The 18,764-nt window shown below is 44.2% G+C and overlaps 2 protein-coding genes across 2 annotated transcripts in view; one reads left to right on the plus strand and one right to left on the minus strand.

The window, feature by feature from the left end:
- The window catches only part of ITSN2 (intersectin 2), a 67,169-nt gene extending 60,878 nt beyond the window's left edge, over positions 1–6,291 (plus strand). Inside the window, exons 29-38 of the mRNA XM_054383795.1 lie at positions 162–268; positions 862–1,045; positions 1,879–1,977; positions 2,139–2,306; positions 2,746–2,958; positions 3,515–3,636; positions 4,172–4,254; positions 4,413–4,496; positions 4,794–4,967; positions 6,095–6,291. Coding sequence (XP_054239770.1) covers positions 162–268; positions 862–1,045; positions 1,879–1,977; positions 2,139–2,306; positions 2,746–2,958; positions 3,515–3,636; positions 4,172–4,254; positions 4,413–4,496; positions 4,794–4,967; positions 6,095–6,252 — 1,392 coding nt within the window. The 3' untranslated portion in view covers positions 6,253–6,291. The remainder of the gene's footprint in view (positions 1–161; positions 269–861; positions 1,046–1,878; positions 1,978–2,138; positions 2,307–2,745; positions 2,959–3,514; positions 3,637–4,171; positions 4,255–4,412; positions 4,497–4,793; positions 4,968–6,094) is intronic.
- Positions 6,292–8,544: 2,253 nt separating this feature from the next.
- On the minus strand, positions 8,545–18,551 carry FAM228B (family with sequence similarity 228 member B). Its single transcript, XM_054383790.1, is given in 9 exon segments — positions 8,545–8,611; positions 9,183–9,327; positions 9,432–9,519; positions 10,335–10,412; positions 13,323–13,520; positions 14,133–14,203; positions 17,162–17,224; positions 17,227–17,253; positions 18,392–18,551. Coding segments are annotated over 9 exon segments (897 nt in total).
- Between the last annotated feature and the right edge of the window lie 213 nt (positions 18,552–18,764).

The following is an 18,764-nucleotide window of genomic DNA, read 5'->3' on the forward strand; positions in this document are numbered from 1 at the left end:
GCCATGCTTTGGGAAAAGCAGCACCAGTTGTTGCAAGTGCTAGTAAGGAATTGTTTTCAACTTCTGAGCAATTGGACACAGAGCATTCAAATAAAGCAAACAAGAGGCTGAGCTCCTTTTTTCCCAGAAGAGCAGCTCACCCTTCTCACTTTTCAACTCAGGTTTTCCAAAAACCGATGGCTGATTCGGGCTGTCTTACTGAAGGAGAGATGGGGCTGATCTTTGTTAACTGGAAAGAACTCATCATGTCAAATACAAAGTTACTGAAGTGAGTACTTATCTGCATTTTTATGCTCTCTTCTTCATCTTTATTCCCTTGTTCCTTTCCCCAGGAAGTTTGTGGGTTTACAGTAAATATTTCTGACCTTGCTGATTATATCCCTTTCATGTGTGCATTCAGAAAGAATGGGTTGTTCCAAGAGGGGAGGTGGGAATAAACAGCAAGAACAGATGCACATTTGCTGGAGTACCTTAGAAATGGAGCCTACGCAAAAGCATGTGTACGGGAGGCATCCTTCCTGCAAAGCCCCCATCTAGACTCTGAAAATAATCTTTGGAGAGATAAAGTGGGTAATAATTTATTGAAATGGGATGATGGTTGAATGTAGGGATTGATACCAATTGCCCCAGAAACCTCAAAGGAGAGTCCCAGTCCCACAGACCCCATCAGGCAACTTGTCTTGCTCATTGTGTTGTGCCAGCGACTTCTGGGGTTCCAGGATAGACCTCGCACCACCTGTGCTGGATAAGGGAATTCTCCTCTCAGGCTTGTGTCCTTTCAGAGATGGGTGTTGTAAAGATCTTGATTTAGGTCTCACAAACTTGACATCAAAGTTGGATGGTGATTTGTTTCCTCTTCAGAGCCTTGCGAGTGCGTAAGAAAACCGGAGGAGAGAAGATGCCTGTGCAGATGATTGGGGACATCTTAGCAGCAGAACTTGCTCACATGCAGGCCTACATTCGGTTCTGCAGCTGCCAGCTTAATGGAGCTTCACTGCTGCAGCAGAAAACCGATGAAGATGCTGATTTCAAAGACTACTTAAAGGTATCTTACTCAGTAGCTTTAGTGCCTTCTCCTTTCCTTAGTGACAGGAACCCATCTAACTAGCACCAACCATATCAAAATAACCCAGAAGAGTAAAATCCTGCCAAATTAGCTAAGAACCTACCGAGGTGTGTTTATACAATGACTGTGGTTAACACTGTTTGTGCATTTTATTTATATACCTGTGTCTCTCTCTAGCTTATTACTCCATTTCCCACTTCAGCGTAATGCTAACCCCACAAAGCTATGGTGCTGCTGTCAGTACCTTGCCAAAAAGTCACACCGGAGGGGTAAGCGTCTGTGACACTGAAATCAAAAAGCTGTAGTTCTGAACATGCAGTTCAGTGGGATGTGAATTGTGTCTGATCAGTGGGGTTGCAGCTGGGGGCAGGGATGTGCTGTGAGCATCAGAGGCTGGCACAGGGCAGAAGTAAATAAGGAATTGCTGCCATACTGCAGCTGAAATGGTGGCTTTGAGGCCATGAAAGGCGAAATGCCAGAACTGTTGACATCAGATGTTTGTTCCTTTCCTTGCTTTTTTTCAACCTACACGAAGCCTGTAACATTGAAATAAATGCTGGAACAGTTAGGAGTGTAAGGATTCTGCATGAGCAATGTTGCTACAGCTTATGCTGGCACAGTATCTGGTTACAGTGGCAGCACTGGCTCTCCTGTCTATTCTAGATACAAGTTTTGTTGGCTTACCAAAAAGTCTATTAGGGTGCCTAGAAGAATGAACCTGGTCAGGCAGCTTTCGGTTTTCAGTGCAGTGAGGCAACTGGTTTTTTTGTTCAGTAATGCAGTGTCTGTTAAATCTCTGGGTTGCACCACAGAAACTTGCCTTGGACCCTCGCTGCAAAGGAATGCCCCTCTCCAGCTTCCTCCTGAAACCTATGCAAAGAATAACACGCTACCCTCTGCTCGTAAAGAGTGTGAGTACCCTAACTGAGCTTCTGTAGGGGAATGCTTTCAACTTCGATCTTGATAGCAAAAGAAAAAATAAGCATTGGCCTTTTATGGGGATTTCTCTGAGAGCATGGAGAAGCAGTACGTGTGCTTACCTGTGCTTTCTCCCCTTTTTAATTTATACCAGATTCTAGAGAACACTCCAGAAAATCACCCTGACCACAGTAGCCTCAGGCTTGCTTTGGAGCGTGCGGAAGAGCTGTGCTCTCAAGTTAACGAAGGGGTGCGTGAGAAAGAGAACTCGGACAGGCTGGAATGGATACAGGCTCATGTCCAGTGTGAAGGTCTTGCTGAGGTACCCACGTTGATATACTGTAGGGTGGGGACTTTGCCAAGTCATTTCAGGAAGGCTGGGGGAGGAAATAGGGCTTGACAGGCCCAGAAGTTTTGTCCTAGTTCCATCACCTAATCATGCAGCCATAAGAGAGAACCTGAGTGCAGGCTCTTTTTAAACACAGCTTCTGGATATCAGAAAAGTGGCCATGATATAAATGCCTTCATCTAGTCAGATCCCTGCATATAGCATTGGTAAAGCTAAAATCTGTTTGCAGCTAGTAGTAGTGCTGATAGCATGGCAGGTCATGAAACAGTTTTTCTTCTCTTCATTTGCAACTAAACTCATTAAATAAAACAGAAGAGCACTTGGAACAGCTTCAGCAGTTTCCACTATGAAGAGGAGGAAGAACTGATGTCTGCATTAACTTGCTGCTGCTAATGGGTTTTGTCTCTCCTAGCAACCTGTCTTCAACTCCCTCACAAACTGCTTGGGGCCACGGAAACTCCTGCACAGTGGCAAGTTGTACAAGGCCAAGAGCAGTAAGGAGCTGTACGGCTTCCTTTTCAATGACTTTCTCCTGCTGACCTACATGGTTAAACAGTTTGTGTCTTCTGGCTCCGATAAACTGTTCAGTCCCAAATCCAATTCCCAGTTCAAAATGTACAAAATGGTGAGTGAGTGAATCAAGGTGCCTGGCTTCTGATAAGGAATGCTGTTCTTCCTGCTGGGATTAGCTGTCTGGCCCTGTCTGGTCTTTGCTGTCACATGGGCATGTGCTGGCAGCCAGCATGCATGAATGCCGTTGGCTTAGTCCCCAGAAAAGGACAGGCCTCTGTGTCATGCCTTAATAAATGCTTCTGTTCACTCTGGAGTGAAGGGGCAGAAACAGCATCATGCCTGAGCAGCTGAGTGGGATGTTTAGAACCAGGAGCCTTGACTCAAGTTTGCACAAGTTCCTGTATCCCCAAGAAAATGCCTGTCCTTCTTTAGAAAAAAAGTAAAAGGTGCAAAACTTGGGTCTCTATGTCCAGACAGCATGTGCTCTCAAGATTCTGGAGTTCAGGAGAGAAGTTTTAAGTATCAGGGCTGCTTTCCATCAGGGAACCTGAGACATTCCCAGGATTTTCAGCCTTCATTTTCCCTACAGTAAAATAATATTTAAACATTCTCACAGTTTCCTTATTGTCAGGGTGATGCTGCCACTGTGCTGTTTGCTTTTCTTTCAGCCTATTTTCCTTAATGAAGTCCTAGTGAAATTGCCCACAGACCCCTCAAGTGATGAGCCAGTTTTCCACATATCACACATTGACAGAGTTTACACGCTTAAAACTGACAACATTAATGAGCGGTGAGTAGTGAAAGGGCAGATCTGAGCTCAAACTTGTTGATCATGGCTGTAGGCTGTGTTTCCAGTGAGCAGGCATGGGGGTCTCTGAGTTCAAGAACAGGGTTTCATCTCTTGGTCAGGAAATAAACTCATTTTACTCTCATTTGAATTACAAATTTTCTCTGATTGTGTTTTGCTTGTGCAGCAGCTCTTGCAGTGGAGTCAGTCACATTCACTGCTCCTCAATGTTACAGGTGTATAGAATAGTTTAGGGCTGCAAAGTCCAGCATCTGATAGGATTCTTCCCCAGTTCTGGTCAGTCTTTAGCAAAACAGCGGTTTCACTTTCATTTATTTAGGCTGATATGGAAATATGACACTAGATTAAATCAAAAATTCCATCATTTTAGTCCTTGGAGCTGACTTGATTTGTGATGCCTTTGAAACCCAGTGGTGGAGGGGGGGAATTTTGGCAAAAGAGACAGGGGCAGAGCTGCTGATACTGAAGAATTTCCTGCCTGTGGTGTGACACTGACCATAGGGATTGCTCTTTGCAGCACTGCCTGGGTCCAGAAGATCAAAGCAGCATCAGAGCAGTACATCGAGACTGAGAAGAAGAAACGAGAGAAGGCCTATCAAGGTAGATGCCGAGTTATTTCCCACTCATCCACACGGACACGCGGGCAGGTCCTTTTCTGGCAGCTGCCACAGTGTCTGTGGAGGATTTCCCTCTTCAGATCTAGTGCCAGGTTTTTACAGTCACAACCAGTCCATTTTTTCTGATTTCTGTGCTTCCAGCTCGCTCACAGAAAACTTCAGGAATAGGACGCTTGATGGTGCATGTGATTGAAGCCACAGAACTAAAGGCCTGCAAGCCTAATGGTAGGTGAAGGGAATAATGTCAAATCACTTCTGTTCTTGCAGTGTTTGGAAAGGCTTCCTGAGAGGAGCTGGGTGATGTGGGAAGCACTGTGGTGTCAGCTACAGCTTCTTAACAAATTAGCCATTATTTAATTAGCTTCAGAGGACTGAGTGAAGAACCAGCTCTGTGCTGTTCTAGGATATAGAGGTAGCCTGACCCACATCTTCTGAAGAACAGCACTGACAAGTGTCCAGCCTGCAGATGGAGAGGGAGGTTTCTGCACTGCAGAGGTGTTTCACTGCTTGCTCTGTGTTTAGGGAAGAGCAACCCGTATTGTGAAATCAGCATGGGCTCTCAGAGCTACACTACAAGGACCCTGCAGGACACTTTGAACCCCAAGTGGAACTTCAACTGCCAGTTCTTCATTAAGGATCTGTATCAGGATGTCCTATGTATCACCATGTTTGACAGGGATCAGTTCTCACCTGATGGTAAGTGTGTTCGTTTGTTTTAGGTAAGAAAATGCTTTTTTGGTGACTCGGGATACACCGTTCCTTGCCAGCAGTTCCAAGAGCCTGCAGGTACAACTGCTTCCTGAGTAATGCTGTGTAGACACAGTGCCTCCTTATTCAAAAGGCTCAACAGCCTTCCAGAGCCAACAGCTCTGGGCAAGCAGGTTTGATCCCATTCTGGCTTTTTGTATCAGACACAATTATTTTTTTGTCAGACTGGGGAGACAAAGAATTTGAAAGCAGGTTTTTCTGTCTCACTATAGGAGCCTAAAAATAAGATGCTAGGTTGTTTGCCCAGAACACCTTGATAAGCTTCCTTTGCTTGGCAGCTGAACGAAGTTTTGGCAGTGAGTCACTCCTAGTATCCTTTCAAAGGTTAAGTGTTTTTGCAGGGCTCTGACGCAGTTGATTGCTGCAGATCTGTAAGGTAAGGCCTTAACCTGAGTTGCCCGGTGTGTAACTTACAGCTTAGGCTTTTCTCCTGCGAGGTAATGTGACTGCTGGGCTGCTTCTCCCAGCTGAGTTTGTTGTTTATTCAGTTCATGGTAAACCTTTTTATGTACCACACACAAAGATACTAACACATTAAATGGCCATGAACAGGACTGGAAGCCTCCTAGTGGCAGTAATTGTTCAAGGTCATTGTTCTTGTGAAAAGAATGATACAGAAGCCTAATTAAAGTTGGCTCAGCCACAATAGTTGCTTTTTGGGTTTTTAGGTTGGTTTTTTGTTTTTTTTACTGTCTTCATAGCACCGCTGCTGACTTGTAAACATGGTACAGCACTTACCTCTGCCCTAAGACAGGGAAACATTTGAAATTGTGTTTCTGAAAGGAAACTAGTATTTTTAAAGCCCTTAGCCCAAACTCTGACATAAAGACATTTTCCATCCTAATTCCATAGCATTTCTGTCTTCTACAAAAACATTTTTTTGTTACTGCTGGCTGATTTACACAGGACTGAGGGCTACTCAAACAGAAAGCTTGGGAGCAGTGCTGTGGAACTGAATATGTACTGTGCAGCAGTGCTGCTCAATCTGACACTGTCAGATTTCATAAGCTTAAGGTCGTTGCTTAATGACAATTCTTAATCAACTTTCTCAACAGATTTTTTGGGTCGCACTGAAGTTCCAGTAGCAAAAATCAGGACAGAGCAAGAAAGTAAAGGTCCCACGACTAAACACTTACTGCTTCATGAAGTTCCAACAGGTGAAGTCTGGGTCCGTTTTGACCTCCAGCTCTTTGATCAGAAAACACTCATCTAAAAACGCTTTTCTTAATTTATGAAGGACAGGAAGCTGACAGCCTGGATTTTTTTTTTTTTGTTTTTTGCAAAAGAGTCTTTGCCCCACACTGGTTATTAAGCAAGAGTTCCTGCAGCTTCCATATTTCCCCTTAGTTACTGGTTGCGTTCAGCTCCCTGCTGTGTTGGAAGTTGTTGATCTATGCAAACACAAGTATCACTGTATATACAGTACAACAGCTCAGTGCCTTTTTGTTCTGTTGGAATCCCTTGGGTTTAGATGCCAATGTTTGCATTTTTCAGGGACATGAAAAGTATTAAGCAGAAATGTGGCATCAAGACGTATGTATATTTTACCACTTAGTCTGACGTAGACTGAGGAATGGTTTAAGCTCAGCACTGGAATTGTTCCATTTGAATTCTGACAAGTGATATCCACTGGAATCTTCCCGTCTCAGGATGATAAAGATTAAATGCTGAAGAAGCCTTAGCACTGGAAAAGTCTCTCGAGATATTTATATGCTTTATGTGTAGTTCTTTACTTAGTTCTTCACTGAAATCAGTAACTGCTACTTGATTTTTCTTTCTGCTTCAGTTTGATTCATTGTTCTCTGCTGAGACAATGTGGTTGTGAAGAATAACTAGAAAAAAAAATATTACAAATACTGTGAGCCACAATAATGTGGAAAAATACTCTTCGGCCTTTGTTGTTATTCCTATGTTTAAGTTATTTGTGTACATTTCCTTGGTCTTGCAGACCTCCCTGTGAATCTTGAAGCTTTGACATTGCCAACGTGTATATATAGAGTAAAGTATATTAATGTAATTTGTCTACAGATGTTTATTAATGCATAGTGATTTTTAAAGAGTATATTTTATTGTACAGGGGAATGTGAAATAAGGAAAAAAAACCTTACGTGATTAAATTCAGTAGAAGTTTTATTACAAGTTTAAAAGGTTTGCTCTGGGGGAACTGTCATCCCACCACCAAACTGTTTGAAAGAAAAACTTGCCCTTGGCACCAAAATCAGGGATGGTTCAAAAAAGTTTGTTTATAAAGGGTTTGATACATTGTAACCAATTTACTGTCTCCTTCCACTGCCTTGAAAAAGCACAGCATGCAATTCTGAGCAGCCTGTGCCCTTGCTTCCCATGGCTGCAGCGATGCCTCCTGCTGCCTGACAGTTTCACACCCAATTGTCATCTGTTACAGGGCTGAGGCACCCTCTGTTACTTTTAACAGTTTTCTGTGGTTCAGTATTTCTAATCCTAAATAAAGTTAAATCTTGGCAATTCTTGAGAGATTGTGTCTCTACAGTGGGAGGTTGGAGCTTCTTGAACATGAGATCAATTCTCTTTGCAGGCTTTGAGACCAGAGCTACTACAGTCACACTAGCAAGGGAGACTGGGCCACACTGGCACAAGAGAAACTCTTTGTGGAACACTAACAGCACAGATTCTTTGAAGAGTGCTAGAAGTTTATACAAGAACATTTACCAACTCCTCTCCCCTAGCTCTTTCCTGCCCTCTCAGAGCAAGCAGTATGGATTAAGTTAAATTACGTATTATGTTAAAGTTTGATTTACTGCTTGCACACTGCCTCGAGGAGAAAGTCCTTTGAAACCCTCGTAGATCCTAACATTTTTCTGTAAATAACTTTTTGCAAGACATTCACTGTGGGAGTTCTGATAAATGATATGAACAAACAAAACCAAATCATTTCCTTATCAGTGCTCTCCAGTACACAGTTGGTAACCACAGGCATAGCCAGGAGCTCCTCCTTCTCATTCAAAGCAGGGGCGGGGGGTTTGTGCTCAAATCTCAAGGTGACCTCTTTCAGATTCATGCAGAACTGCAACAGCTGTAGCTATAATTTTGCAAGCTTTGTCCATTCCCTCTGCCCACTGCTACCATTTACACTCCTTGTAATGTGAAATACAGTGGCTCAGAGCTGGAGCCGTTGCCAGGATTGGGGATATCAGCTGGATCCTGCACTGCTCTGAACAGGGATCTACCAGTCTTCTTTAACTTTTCTCACCATATTCATCTCCTTTAGTACAAAGCCTCCATCACCCTGTAAAAGAGACCATCAACACTGTCATTGTAGGGCAGAGCTCAGGTTAAACCTCCTGAAACAGCAAGAGCAGCAGCTCACACATTTCTTTGGCTGCTGGGTAAAAGTATTTCAGAGCCATGTGTTTAAGACAATGAGTTTATTGCAGTTTGCCAGAAGCCCTGGCCTGTTGTCACTTGCTTTGGCAGAAGATGTAGCATACTCTGCAGCTGGTACCTTCTGATGGCTGTGCTTGCCACTTCAGTCAGCCAGAGGACAGGTTATATCATCAGCTCTCACTGTCTGTGGTGGCTCACGACTTTGTGCCCTTAAACAGAAGTTAAAAGGATTGCCAGTCCATGCAGCATGAAGGCTCCTGTAACCCAGTGCTGCAGCTTTCTGCATGAGCTCTGCCCCACATGGAGTCACTCCAGGAAATGTCCATAGTTGTGACCAGTTTTCCTTCCAGAACATGCCATTATCCCATAACTGATGTAAATGTGCTGGAGCAAAGCCTTAGGCTAGGAAAACTGCAGGAAGGGCAGGACCTGGTTCAGCAGGACACTGAGCTCCCAGCTCAGCCTTGATGTTTTTGTCAGTGGGAGCAGGAGTTCCCTAAATTGTCATGCACTGCAATGGCAGAACCAGAGAGCTTTCAAGAGCTCTTTTTCAAAGGGTGAATCAGAGCATGGACACTTAAAAAAAAAAATTACAATTAAAAAATAATAGAAAAAAACCCCACTCTTCAGTCACCCAAACACTTCTCTCTCAAGGCAGGCCACCTGAAGCTCTCTTAAGCTTAAGCATCTGCATCACAGCTCCAGTTCACCATTACTGACCTCTACTGCATTTTCAGTCCAATCAGCCTGTACATGGGGAAAAAAAAGCAAAACTCTTACCTGTTCTTTTTGTGGACATCACTAGCAATGTAGGTGTGTGGTATCTTCAGCCACTCCACTGCATCCATACGTTGCCGGCTTAGTGGAAGCAGAGGCAGCTCTGCTTTACTGAGTTTGTTCAGCTCTCTGGTGGAGTATGGTCTTCCTAGCAGGAAAGTAACAAGTGCTTCCTATGAGCATCTACTGTCACAAGCAAGGATGGCCCCCCAGTATGAAATACTTCCACAGGACACAAATTGTTTCAAATACCTGTCTCACACTGCTTGATAATGCCTGTCTCAATAAACCTTCTTTGAATGCCTTCTAACAGAGGATCCTGTAAAGCTGGAACTGAAACCTGTGACACAGACAGTTCTTTCATGCTCATGCACCAACACAAGCACTTTGTCAGAAAGTCTCAAGAGACACAAACAGGTGATTGTCAAGGTACCCCTGGTTAGTATCAACCTCACTTTTTATTAATAAAGCCAAGACCTGAGTGGCCTGAGAAACACTGAGCATCTCCACTCCTCAGAGAGGCCATAACATATTCAACAACTCTGTCACAAAGTTAGATCATAGATAGAAGATCTGATCTCCTGGAAGCAGCTGATGAACCCTGCATGGCACACTGTAATGAAGTATCAGCTCACTCCCCACAGCTGCTAAGGACTTACATCCAGAAGGGATTTAAAGAGCTGCACTTCATAGATTCGTGCCACAGTCCTAACTCTTCTATCACATTACCCAAGTCTGGTGCATTTGAGTGAGCTTCTGTAAGCATCATCTGAACTGTTAGATTCTTTACTTTTACTGAGCACACACCCAGCTTGCCTGGGAACTCACCAACCCTCCTTAGATAGGACACTTTCCACACTGCCACAACAAATTTGAGATGAGGAAAACGAACCTCACCCCCTCCCATTGCCTACTGCCTCCAAAACTGGGCTTAGTATGGCTCCAAACCATGTTCCCTGTGAAAATAATTTTCAAACAACCTTGGTCTTAATTGCAGTAAGAATGGGGACCATATTTGTTCAATTAATAAAACTAGAATGCATTGCTCTATGCCCCACAGCAGCACATCAGTAACATGCTCTGTACCCTCTAACCACTGACTTCCTGCAGGTCAAAGAGTGCCTCTAAACCTCTCAGTGTAAGTAACCATCACACCTTCCAGCAGTCTGTGCATGTCTTCAGGAAGAGCGGATTGTACTCTGATGGGTCGTAAGCTTCCAAAGTCGCATAGCCCTATGGGAGAAGCAGGTAGTCGATCAGGTCTCAGAAGCTGTTATTGATAAACCAGGGAGACAGCAGCCAGCTTGTGTTGCACAGCCAGGCATGGTATGAACACAGCACCAGAAGTAGCAGAAAAAAGAACTCCCAAATTTTCACACCATGCACCTCAGAAGAAAGATGTCTGAAGCATAACAGGAACATTCCTTCATCTATGTTAATTTATCATTGGCATAAATACATAAGAAATGCTTCCAAGAAGCATCCAGGAATAGTTACAGACTAAAAGGCCAATCATAACTAGGGCAGTCAAGAAAAATGGAAATTTTGCTCAAAGGAAACTGTTTTGGCAGAGAAGGAAACAGAAAAAAAAAAAAGAAAACAAAAGAAGTGATTGAGCCCCCACCACCCACGGCCCTAGGCAAGTCACTGGTCTGCAAGATGTAAACTCCAAGTCCTGGTCATGAGCTTGCTTTTCTATCTATATATAGGAGTAAAGACCTGAACCATACCTAATGGTCCAGACCACAGTTCCATCTCATCAAGAACTCTGCCTACAAGAAATTTCATATTCTGCAATTCAAGTTCCCTATGACCAGAGTTAGCAGGGGAAAAGCAAGTACCACCATTTACAACAGATACCACCAGACCAAACAGACTACCAAGAAGCTGGATAGAGACTGAGGCTGACATGGTGATCAAGCCTGATTCTGAGAAAGGTGAATGACAACCTTCTGTCTTCAAGTTATAATGCCCCATTTACAACCAGTAAGACAGGACTTCCCTGAATCACATGAAATAAGAGCTGTACAGATGAGAACACAAACCACAGAATTTAAAAAAACCGAAACAATGAAAGCCAACAAATGCAAACGATGACAACAACAACAAAAAAGAAAAAAAAACAGAGGCCAAAAGTGACAGCAAGAACAGGGCAGGCATATCAAATACTTCTCCCTACTACTCAGTCATTTCTCCAAAACCTTGGAAATTAAGTTTTTGAGTTTCTTTGTGAAGGTGATTCTCTAGGGATCCCACAAAATAAAAAGAGCATTCAGCTCATGGCCTGGGTCTCAGCCCATAAAAGTTCTTTTTGGCCATCTTTGGATGTGATTCCAAGTTGAAAGTTGGAAGAATCATACTTTAACCTGAACAGTTCAGGAGCACTGCAAGACAAGTCCAAACCCAAAAGAGAATCAAGAATCAAGAAGGTTGGAAGAGATCTCAAGGATCATCGAGTCCAACCTGTCACCCTACACCTCATGCCTATAATCTGCAGTAGGTTTAAGAAGTCACTGTGTTGAAGGTCTGGCAAGTGAGTCAGGTCCCAAAGGGTCTGTGCTGTTCCCAGACACTCGGTGGGTACCTGGGCACTCTATGGGGCTTCAGCTACTGCTCAGCATGAACACTGCTGCCTCTGCAGCGGCCTCTGCTCCCCAGGATCTGGCAGTTCTTCAGACAGCAAGCAGCAACCCCACTCACCATCCCCTGTTTCTGTCCCTGGAAAGCTTCAAGCCCTAACGTGCCTCAATTTGCAGACTTTTAGTGCCACCCCTTGGCTTGTTATTACATGTCAGACCACTACAATACGTACTGAGACCTCAGTCGATCGTGCCAGATGTTGTGCAGCACCCCTGTGTTTGATCCCTTTGTGCAATTGCTGTCTTATCACTCACACAACCCTTGGCAGAAAGCAGAGCAACAGCCTCCTCTTACAAAGAACTCAGAAGGCTCTCAGTCTGCAGCACTTCAGCAGACAGTATCTAAAATCTCCTAGTCTACCAGAAGCTGAGTTGTGGCTAACACAGCAGCAACTTGGGTCAGGGAAACTTCCCCTTCCTTGCAGGCTGCAGTGTAGCACTTCTGCCAGTGCTAGAAGAAAAGAAGCATTGTGGCCATCTTTACATTACACTGATCATCTCATCATGCATCTACAGTCCATGGGGGTAAGGAGGAGGTGAGCATGGGGGTGAACAGGAGGTAGATTTAAGGCAAAAGTCCCACAAAGAAGCAGATCACTGGAACACATGGGTCTTTCATATCAGACCTTTGAAAAAGAGATCATTTGCTGTCATTAAAACAACACAGTTCCCATGGCATTTTCATTTCTGGATGGGGAGATTAGTTACAGTCTCATAACTCAACTGTGCAGTGGTTTCCACTGCCAACAAAAGCCTGTTCCATATAAAATATTATTCTATATGTGGCAGATAACGTAACTGCTCTTACTGCTCTGTAAATCTGCTCCTAAGATGTAGAAAGTTGAATCATGGGGTCTGATACTTAACCAGCAGTGTGAAATTCAGAGCAAAAGCAACAAAGCCAGCATCTCCTACAGTGACTGCAAATTTTATCAGTACAAAACCACACAGAACTAGAGAATCCATGAGTTTGGTCTACTCACCTTCATGAAGACTTCAGAAAACTGTTTGTGACTCCCTGTTCTCAGCTTTTTTCTCTTATAAAGCTTGATCAGTACCATCCAACGCCACAAAACTTTCACTCATGCTCTGCCAACATACTGCAGTACTGCTGCTTTAGCTGAAATCTTGAGACATGAGTGTGGTCCCCTTCCTGGTCACAGGCTCAGCACTGGTTTCAGCTGACAGAGCTCAAGGTTTTTTGCCCTAAAGGGTCCAGCTCAGAGAAGGAAATCTGCTATACAATATGGTGTCTTAGCATATGCACACCCCAGCATGTGCTCACTGTACCAAACAATGCTATTATTGGTTTCTGATGATGAACTTAAACAGCTGTAACAACACGTCACCATCATCGAAGCCCTTGAAAAGAGTAAGTTACAGAGGCTGCATGTGAACTCCAGGCTACTCAGCTGAGCAGCAAGTAACCACTAGAACCCCAATCTTGCCCACAACCCTCTGCAGGCAACCCTCCCCATGACAGAAATTCACTTCTTGTTGATACCTTCTTTTTACAATGGTTTAAATAGAGAGAGAGTTGTTCTTCCTTCCTTTTGCGTATTTCTTCGCTTGACTGGCTGTCCATTTTGTCCTCAATTTTCTGCAGCAATGGCTCTGAAACATCCTCAAGCCATTTCTTGTACAGCATCTCCTTCTTTCTCAGATTTAAGAAATCATTGTGTCTCAAATACCTGTCCACCTCCTAAATAGAAAATAAAATCATACAACCACATTAAAGGGTCCACAGGTGAAGCTACACAGCTTGGCTGACCTGATCTGACTGGTCTCTGCTGCAAAGGCCCTGCTTTCCAGCCCTTCTTTTTGTTCCTCCCTCTCCACTTCCCACAATTTGTTTCCAAGCTCTGTCTTGCATGAGCTATGGCATTCAGACTAATTTTTAAAGCTGTAGTGCAAGATTAGAGGAAAATCATTCACTTTCTCTTATCAGAGTAGGGGTCTGTGCAAGACAGGCAGCAGCAGAAGGACCTTTTCCCTGCAGCAGCAGCAGCATCCTGCTAGATCAGATCAGCTCTCCTGCCTTTTACTCACAAGTCCCCTGTCACCATCCAACCACACTCACAGAACACAAGTTAGGTGCAAACAGACAGGTAAGTCACCAAAGACAGATGATTCCTAAGCTCATATTTAGGGCTACCATTTCAGTCCAATCCCAAGGAGACTGAAGAGGCAAGACATTCATACTTCTGAACTTAGTTTTTCAAGAATAGAGTTGACATTTTCTCATGAATCACTGATGGGGACAGAAAACATTGACACGCAGGAAAGCACACAGCAAAGAGACACTACTTCTTACCCTCACAAAATAATTTTCTCTGTCCAAGATGGACTGAACAGAAGCAATGATGTCTTGACTTTCATTAGGTGCTGCCTAACAAAACATCAAAAGAACACATTTAGTAAAAGCAAGACTTAGAATTACCCTTGAAATCAAAAGAATTACTTTTGTTGTGATGAAGAGCATGGCATACCATAACCCTGCTGGCAGAACAGCACAGGCACACAAATCCCAGCAAGACTTGCTCTCAACAGTTAAGCTAAATGTAGCAACAGAAGAATGCTTAAAGAACTGGAATGTACATGTTCAGCAGGACTAGACCACCCAAAACTCCTTGGTCACTCCTCACTGTGACTACACCACCACTTGTTCCTTACCACTGTTGCTCACATGTGTCCAATGAAGGCAGAAAGAAGCTACCTCTTCTCAAGGAGCTACATGGAAAAGGGACAACTATTTGATTGCTATTCGTGTAGCGTGGATTGATCTCTACTGAGAGTAAAGGTGTAGAAAGATTCTTTAGAGATGCCTCAGCAGTTCTGAGGAACACTTCAGGATAGGAGAGGGAAAATGTGAGCAGATTAAAGAACGGAGATTGGGATATTCCAGTTTAGAGCTATGATTGTGATGGTTTGAGCATGCTTATTTGAAGAGACTGTGAAAGTAAGAGAAAAACAAAAGAAACAAAAGGAAGAGATGTTCCATTCTACCCACTCACAGTTTAAGCACCTCTTGTGCCATCAGACTGCTGCTGACTGAGTCAGCAGCCCACTCATGAAGACATAAGACAGGCTGCAGCATCATTTCTGGATGTATAACACTGCTGACCAGCATGAACTTCTGCCTTCGTATGGAAGAGTCACCTGCTACTTGGGTGCTAGACAGCCTCAATCTACAGCAAGCTGACAGAAGGACAGAGCACACACATCTCCCTGTAATGCACACTTCTCAGCACACCTAGGAGAAGGCCAAAAGCACAGACACATTACTGCGAAGCAGGAGTCACTAAGGAATTCAGGCATATTTTGGGGACAGCAGTCTGGGAAGCAGACAGACAGACCAGATCACTGTCTAGAACTTCAGTGGGTATTATTAGGTGGCCAGCTCCAAGTGAGGAATTCAATTACACCCAAATATTCTGAGATCCCAGTTACAGATATTGGTTTCCTGTGTCCTGAATTTTGGCTCTTGGTGGTAGAACGTGGAGAGGCACTCACCTGCCAAGGCATTTGCTGATCATGTTCTCTCATAGGTCTTGAACAATTAAGGTTTAGAAGCCAGGCAGTATCTGAGCTATTTACAACATGCATTGTTGGACTGTTCTGGGAGAAGCATTAAAAGGTTCAAAAACATATACAATTATTATATGAACACCAAAACCCTAGTTTTTTTCTACAATTCCAGCCAAACAACACATCTCTAAAGGAATTCTATCTGATCACATTCAGCGGCACTTCCGTGTCACAGCAAGTTAAACTGAGGGAGATGAAGTACCAAGTTTACAGCCAGGTACTTCCTCTGACAGCAACTATCTGTCCTCATCTCCACAAGAAACATATGGTACATTTTGTTTCAAAGAACAAACTGATTGACAAATTATTTCAAAGCCGACAAGAATTTTGGAAACATTCAAAGTTACCAAGTTCTACCTTCTTTCTTGCACTTCTTTCCTTTGAGCCTTTTTCAATTACATTGGAGTTACTTTCAAATAATTGCTACATTCCATCACAGGGATGGTTGCATTTTAGTGGGTTTTAAACTTAGTTCTACCAGACAGAGATTATGCTGAAGCACTAACTCTGAGCTCCAGACAGGAAATTCCACCTCCTCTACTGTACGAGCAGGACTGATTTATGAGAGAGACAGCAGAACCATAGAGGCAAAATGCCCTTTACAGCAACCTAGTATTTCAGTGATACTATCTGACTCCCAACTGACCTCTCTAGACAACAGATACAAATCTCTTACCATCGGTTCAAGGTGAAGTCTTTAATCTACATCTTTGTTTCATTTCATACTCCCTGCTCTTACTCACTGATAGACACATCTACCTGGCTATTCCTGCCTCCTCACAGAAATACTTTCCTATCTTTTTTTGACTTTCAGTCAAAGCCTGTGCTGGAAAGGACCTCTGGAGGTCATCTGATCCCACTGCCTGTCTGGAAAACAGCTGGCCTCACAGACAAGATTGCTCAGGACCTTCCTTGCCCAGCCACATTTTGAAATTTCCTTCCTCAAATTTGCAGGCTCATATCCTTCCCTATAACTGCTCCTAGAAAAGAAAAATCCACACTTCTGCCATGCAATGCAGGACAAACCAAAGAAAGGAAAAAAGTTTAAGTAATGCATGTGGTATTAAGGACTTTCCTTCTCTTCTGCATCAGACACAAGGCAAACTAAAGGATTCGCAGTGGAATATGTCACAACATCCCAATCCTCTACTGTGTATTTTTCAGCCCCTGTAAGGCAGCTCCCAAACCCCAAAATCCACACTAGCCTTGGCATTGTGGATTTGGCTAATGAGCACATCCTCTAGAACAATTTCCTGCCTTCTTTGTACAGAGGGGACAAAAGACACGATGCAAAACAGGGGCTTATAATTAGACATCACTACATAGTTTGGAAAGCAGGCACCCTGCCTCTCTTCATCTGGAAATGTAGACACACACAAAAAATCTTCATGTGCATTGTGGCTTCTGCAGAGCCTGTGCCTGACATGGAAGGTGGTATTCCTTGTGAGAGGTCCCCTGCTCTGAAAACAATCTCCCCTTTTTCCAGACAGCCCAAGTATACTAAGCTCCAGAAAACGCTGCAAAGCATATCCAACCTTCTGGTCTGAGGAGTAGGGGAAGACTCTCACATTTTATTCTTCATCCTGTGATGACCTGTGGAGGAGGCTGTGCACTATATTACCTAGTGCACCCTGATCAGCACTAAATTTCCCATATAAAATAACTGGGGAAACAGCGAAGACTGAAGAACTTCAGGTGCTACAAACTTGGTTATTAGACAAGTCAGCATACTTTCCTATGAGCAATATATCCAGCCTATCTGCAGAGGTGTCTGAGGCTCTGGTTTCAGGCCACCTTTTGCAGATTTCCTTCCACTCAAACAGTTTTGTTCTTCTGAGAGATAAATGCTACAAATACCCAGACAAGCATAAGAAAATACCATTTTTAGAGTTTCTAAGTTTACAAAATAAATAAACCCCCCACTAGGCTCACTTTCATCTGTTTTCAGTAACTAGTATTAAGACTCCATCTTCATATTACAAAGCAAGACTGCACCTTGCTGTGAGCAGACAGCAAAGGATATGTTTGCTCTCATTACAAAAGACTAGGACCCCAGAAGAAAGAAACAGACCAAACTTAGAAAAAATACCTGCTGTGGCAATCTGCCTTGAAGAAATCACGTGGGATAAAGTCTCTGTGATTTTTTTCCCCCCTCAGTTTTATAACTAAAGCTGCCACTGAATCTTAATATTTTCTTTTGGATTCTTTCTACAAGATGCCATCTCTCCGTGGTTGGCAAACACGGGGCTCACTTATAAGGAGACACCAGCTGCCTAAAATTTCTTCCTAGATACACCTGCATCCTACCCTGCTGTCAGTACAGTTTTTTATCAGTAATTTTTTTTAAAGACAGATTTCTCTTGCCTCGTGAGTCCTGTTCAGCAAAGCAGAACGTTCGCCCCCAAACACCCATCTACTAAAATTCACACAAGCACATCTCGCTGCCTTTACAGACCCCCTCCGATTCTCTCAGGCGCTAGAACCTCGTAGTTTGCAAACGCTAACCCAACAGACAACGTGTACACGTCCGAGCCTGGTCTGGTCCCTCCAGCGCGGAGGCAGAGGTAGGAGCAACACAGGGGAGAGGGTAAAGCCCAGCCTGCCCCGCACCCTGCCCAGCCCCGAGGCGAGTTCCGCAATCTCGAGGGGAGCCGAGGGCAGGCAACAGAGCCCCACACTCCCCTCTCGGCACGCCTCCGTGCTGGGGTCCCCTCACCGGCTCCGGCGAGGTTCCGAGAGGCGCCAGGGCAGGCAAAAAGCAGTTGTGATGAAAACCGCCGTGCTGCAGAGCGCAACCCAGCCGCGGGCACGATGACACCGCGCCCCGAGCCTGGGGCTCTCAAGGCTCTCACTCAGTCTCTCTGTGTCTTTCCGCCCGAAAAAATAGTCCTGATCCTCATCACCCCAACCTCTCAGGAGCAGGAGGGCCAGCCCGTTAAGACAACAATCCGACTGCCCGGCTGTAGGACCACCACCCACCAGTACCCGTCCTGGGCAGCGGCTGGGCGAGGCAGGGCGGAAGCAGGCCTAGATCCCTCCGCGCTCGACCTTCCAGCGTCCCTCGCTGCCTTGGCAACCCGAACGCGAGCGCCCTCCTCCGGACTCCGGTGGTCGTGGATAGACGTTCCCACCCGTCTGACTCCATATCAAGGATGCACTCATTTTATCACATCATCCAAATGGATACAGTGCACAAGAGCAGATTCCCAGAATAACCTTGATTTTCACCCTAGGCACAACTGTAAAGAATTTCTAAGGAATATTTTGTAGAGCAATAATCTATGGATATGCCCTCCTCTTTTCACTGAAAAGGAATAAAATCATAGGCCTACTGTGCTTGTAGCTTTTGTTCCTCGTT

The sequence above is a fragment of the Indicator indicator genome, chromosome 9, assembly GCF_027791375.1.
Source record: "Indicator indicator isolate 239-I01 chromosome 9, UM_Iind_1.1, whole genome shotgun sequence".
Taxonomy (NCBI): Eukaryota; Metazoa; Chordata; class Aves; order Piciformes; family Indicatoridae; genus Indicator; species Indicator indicator.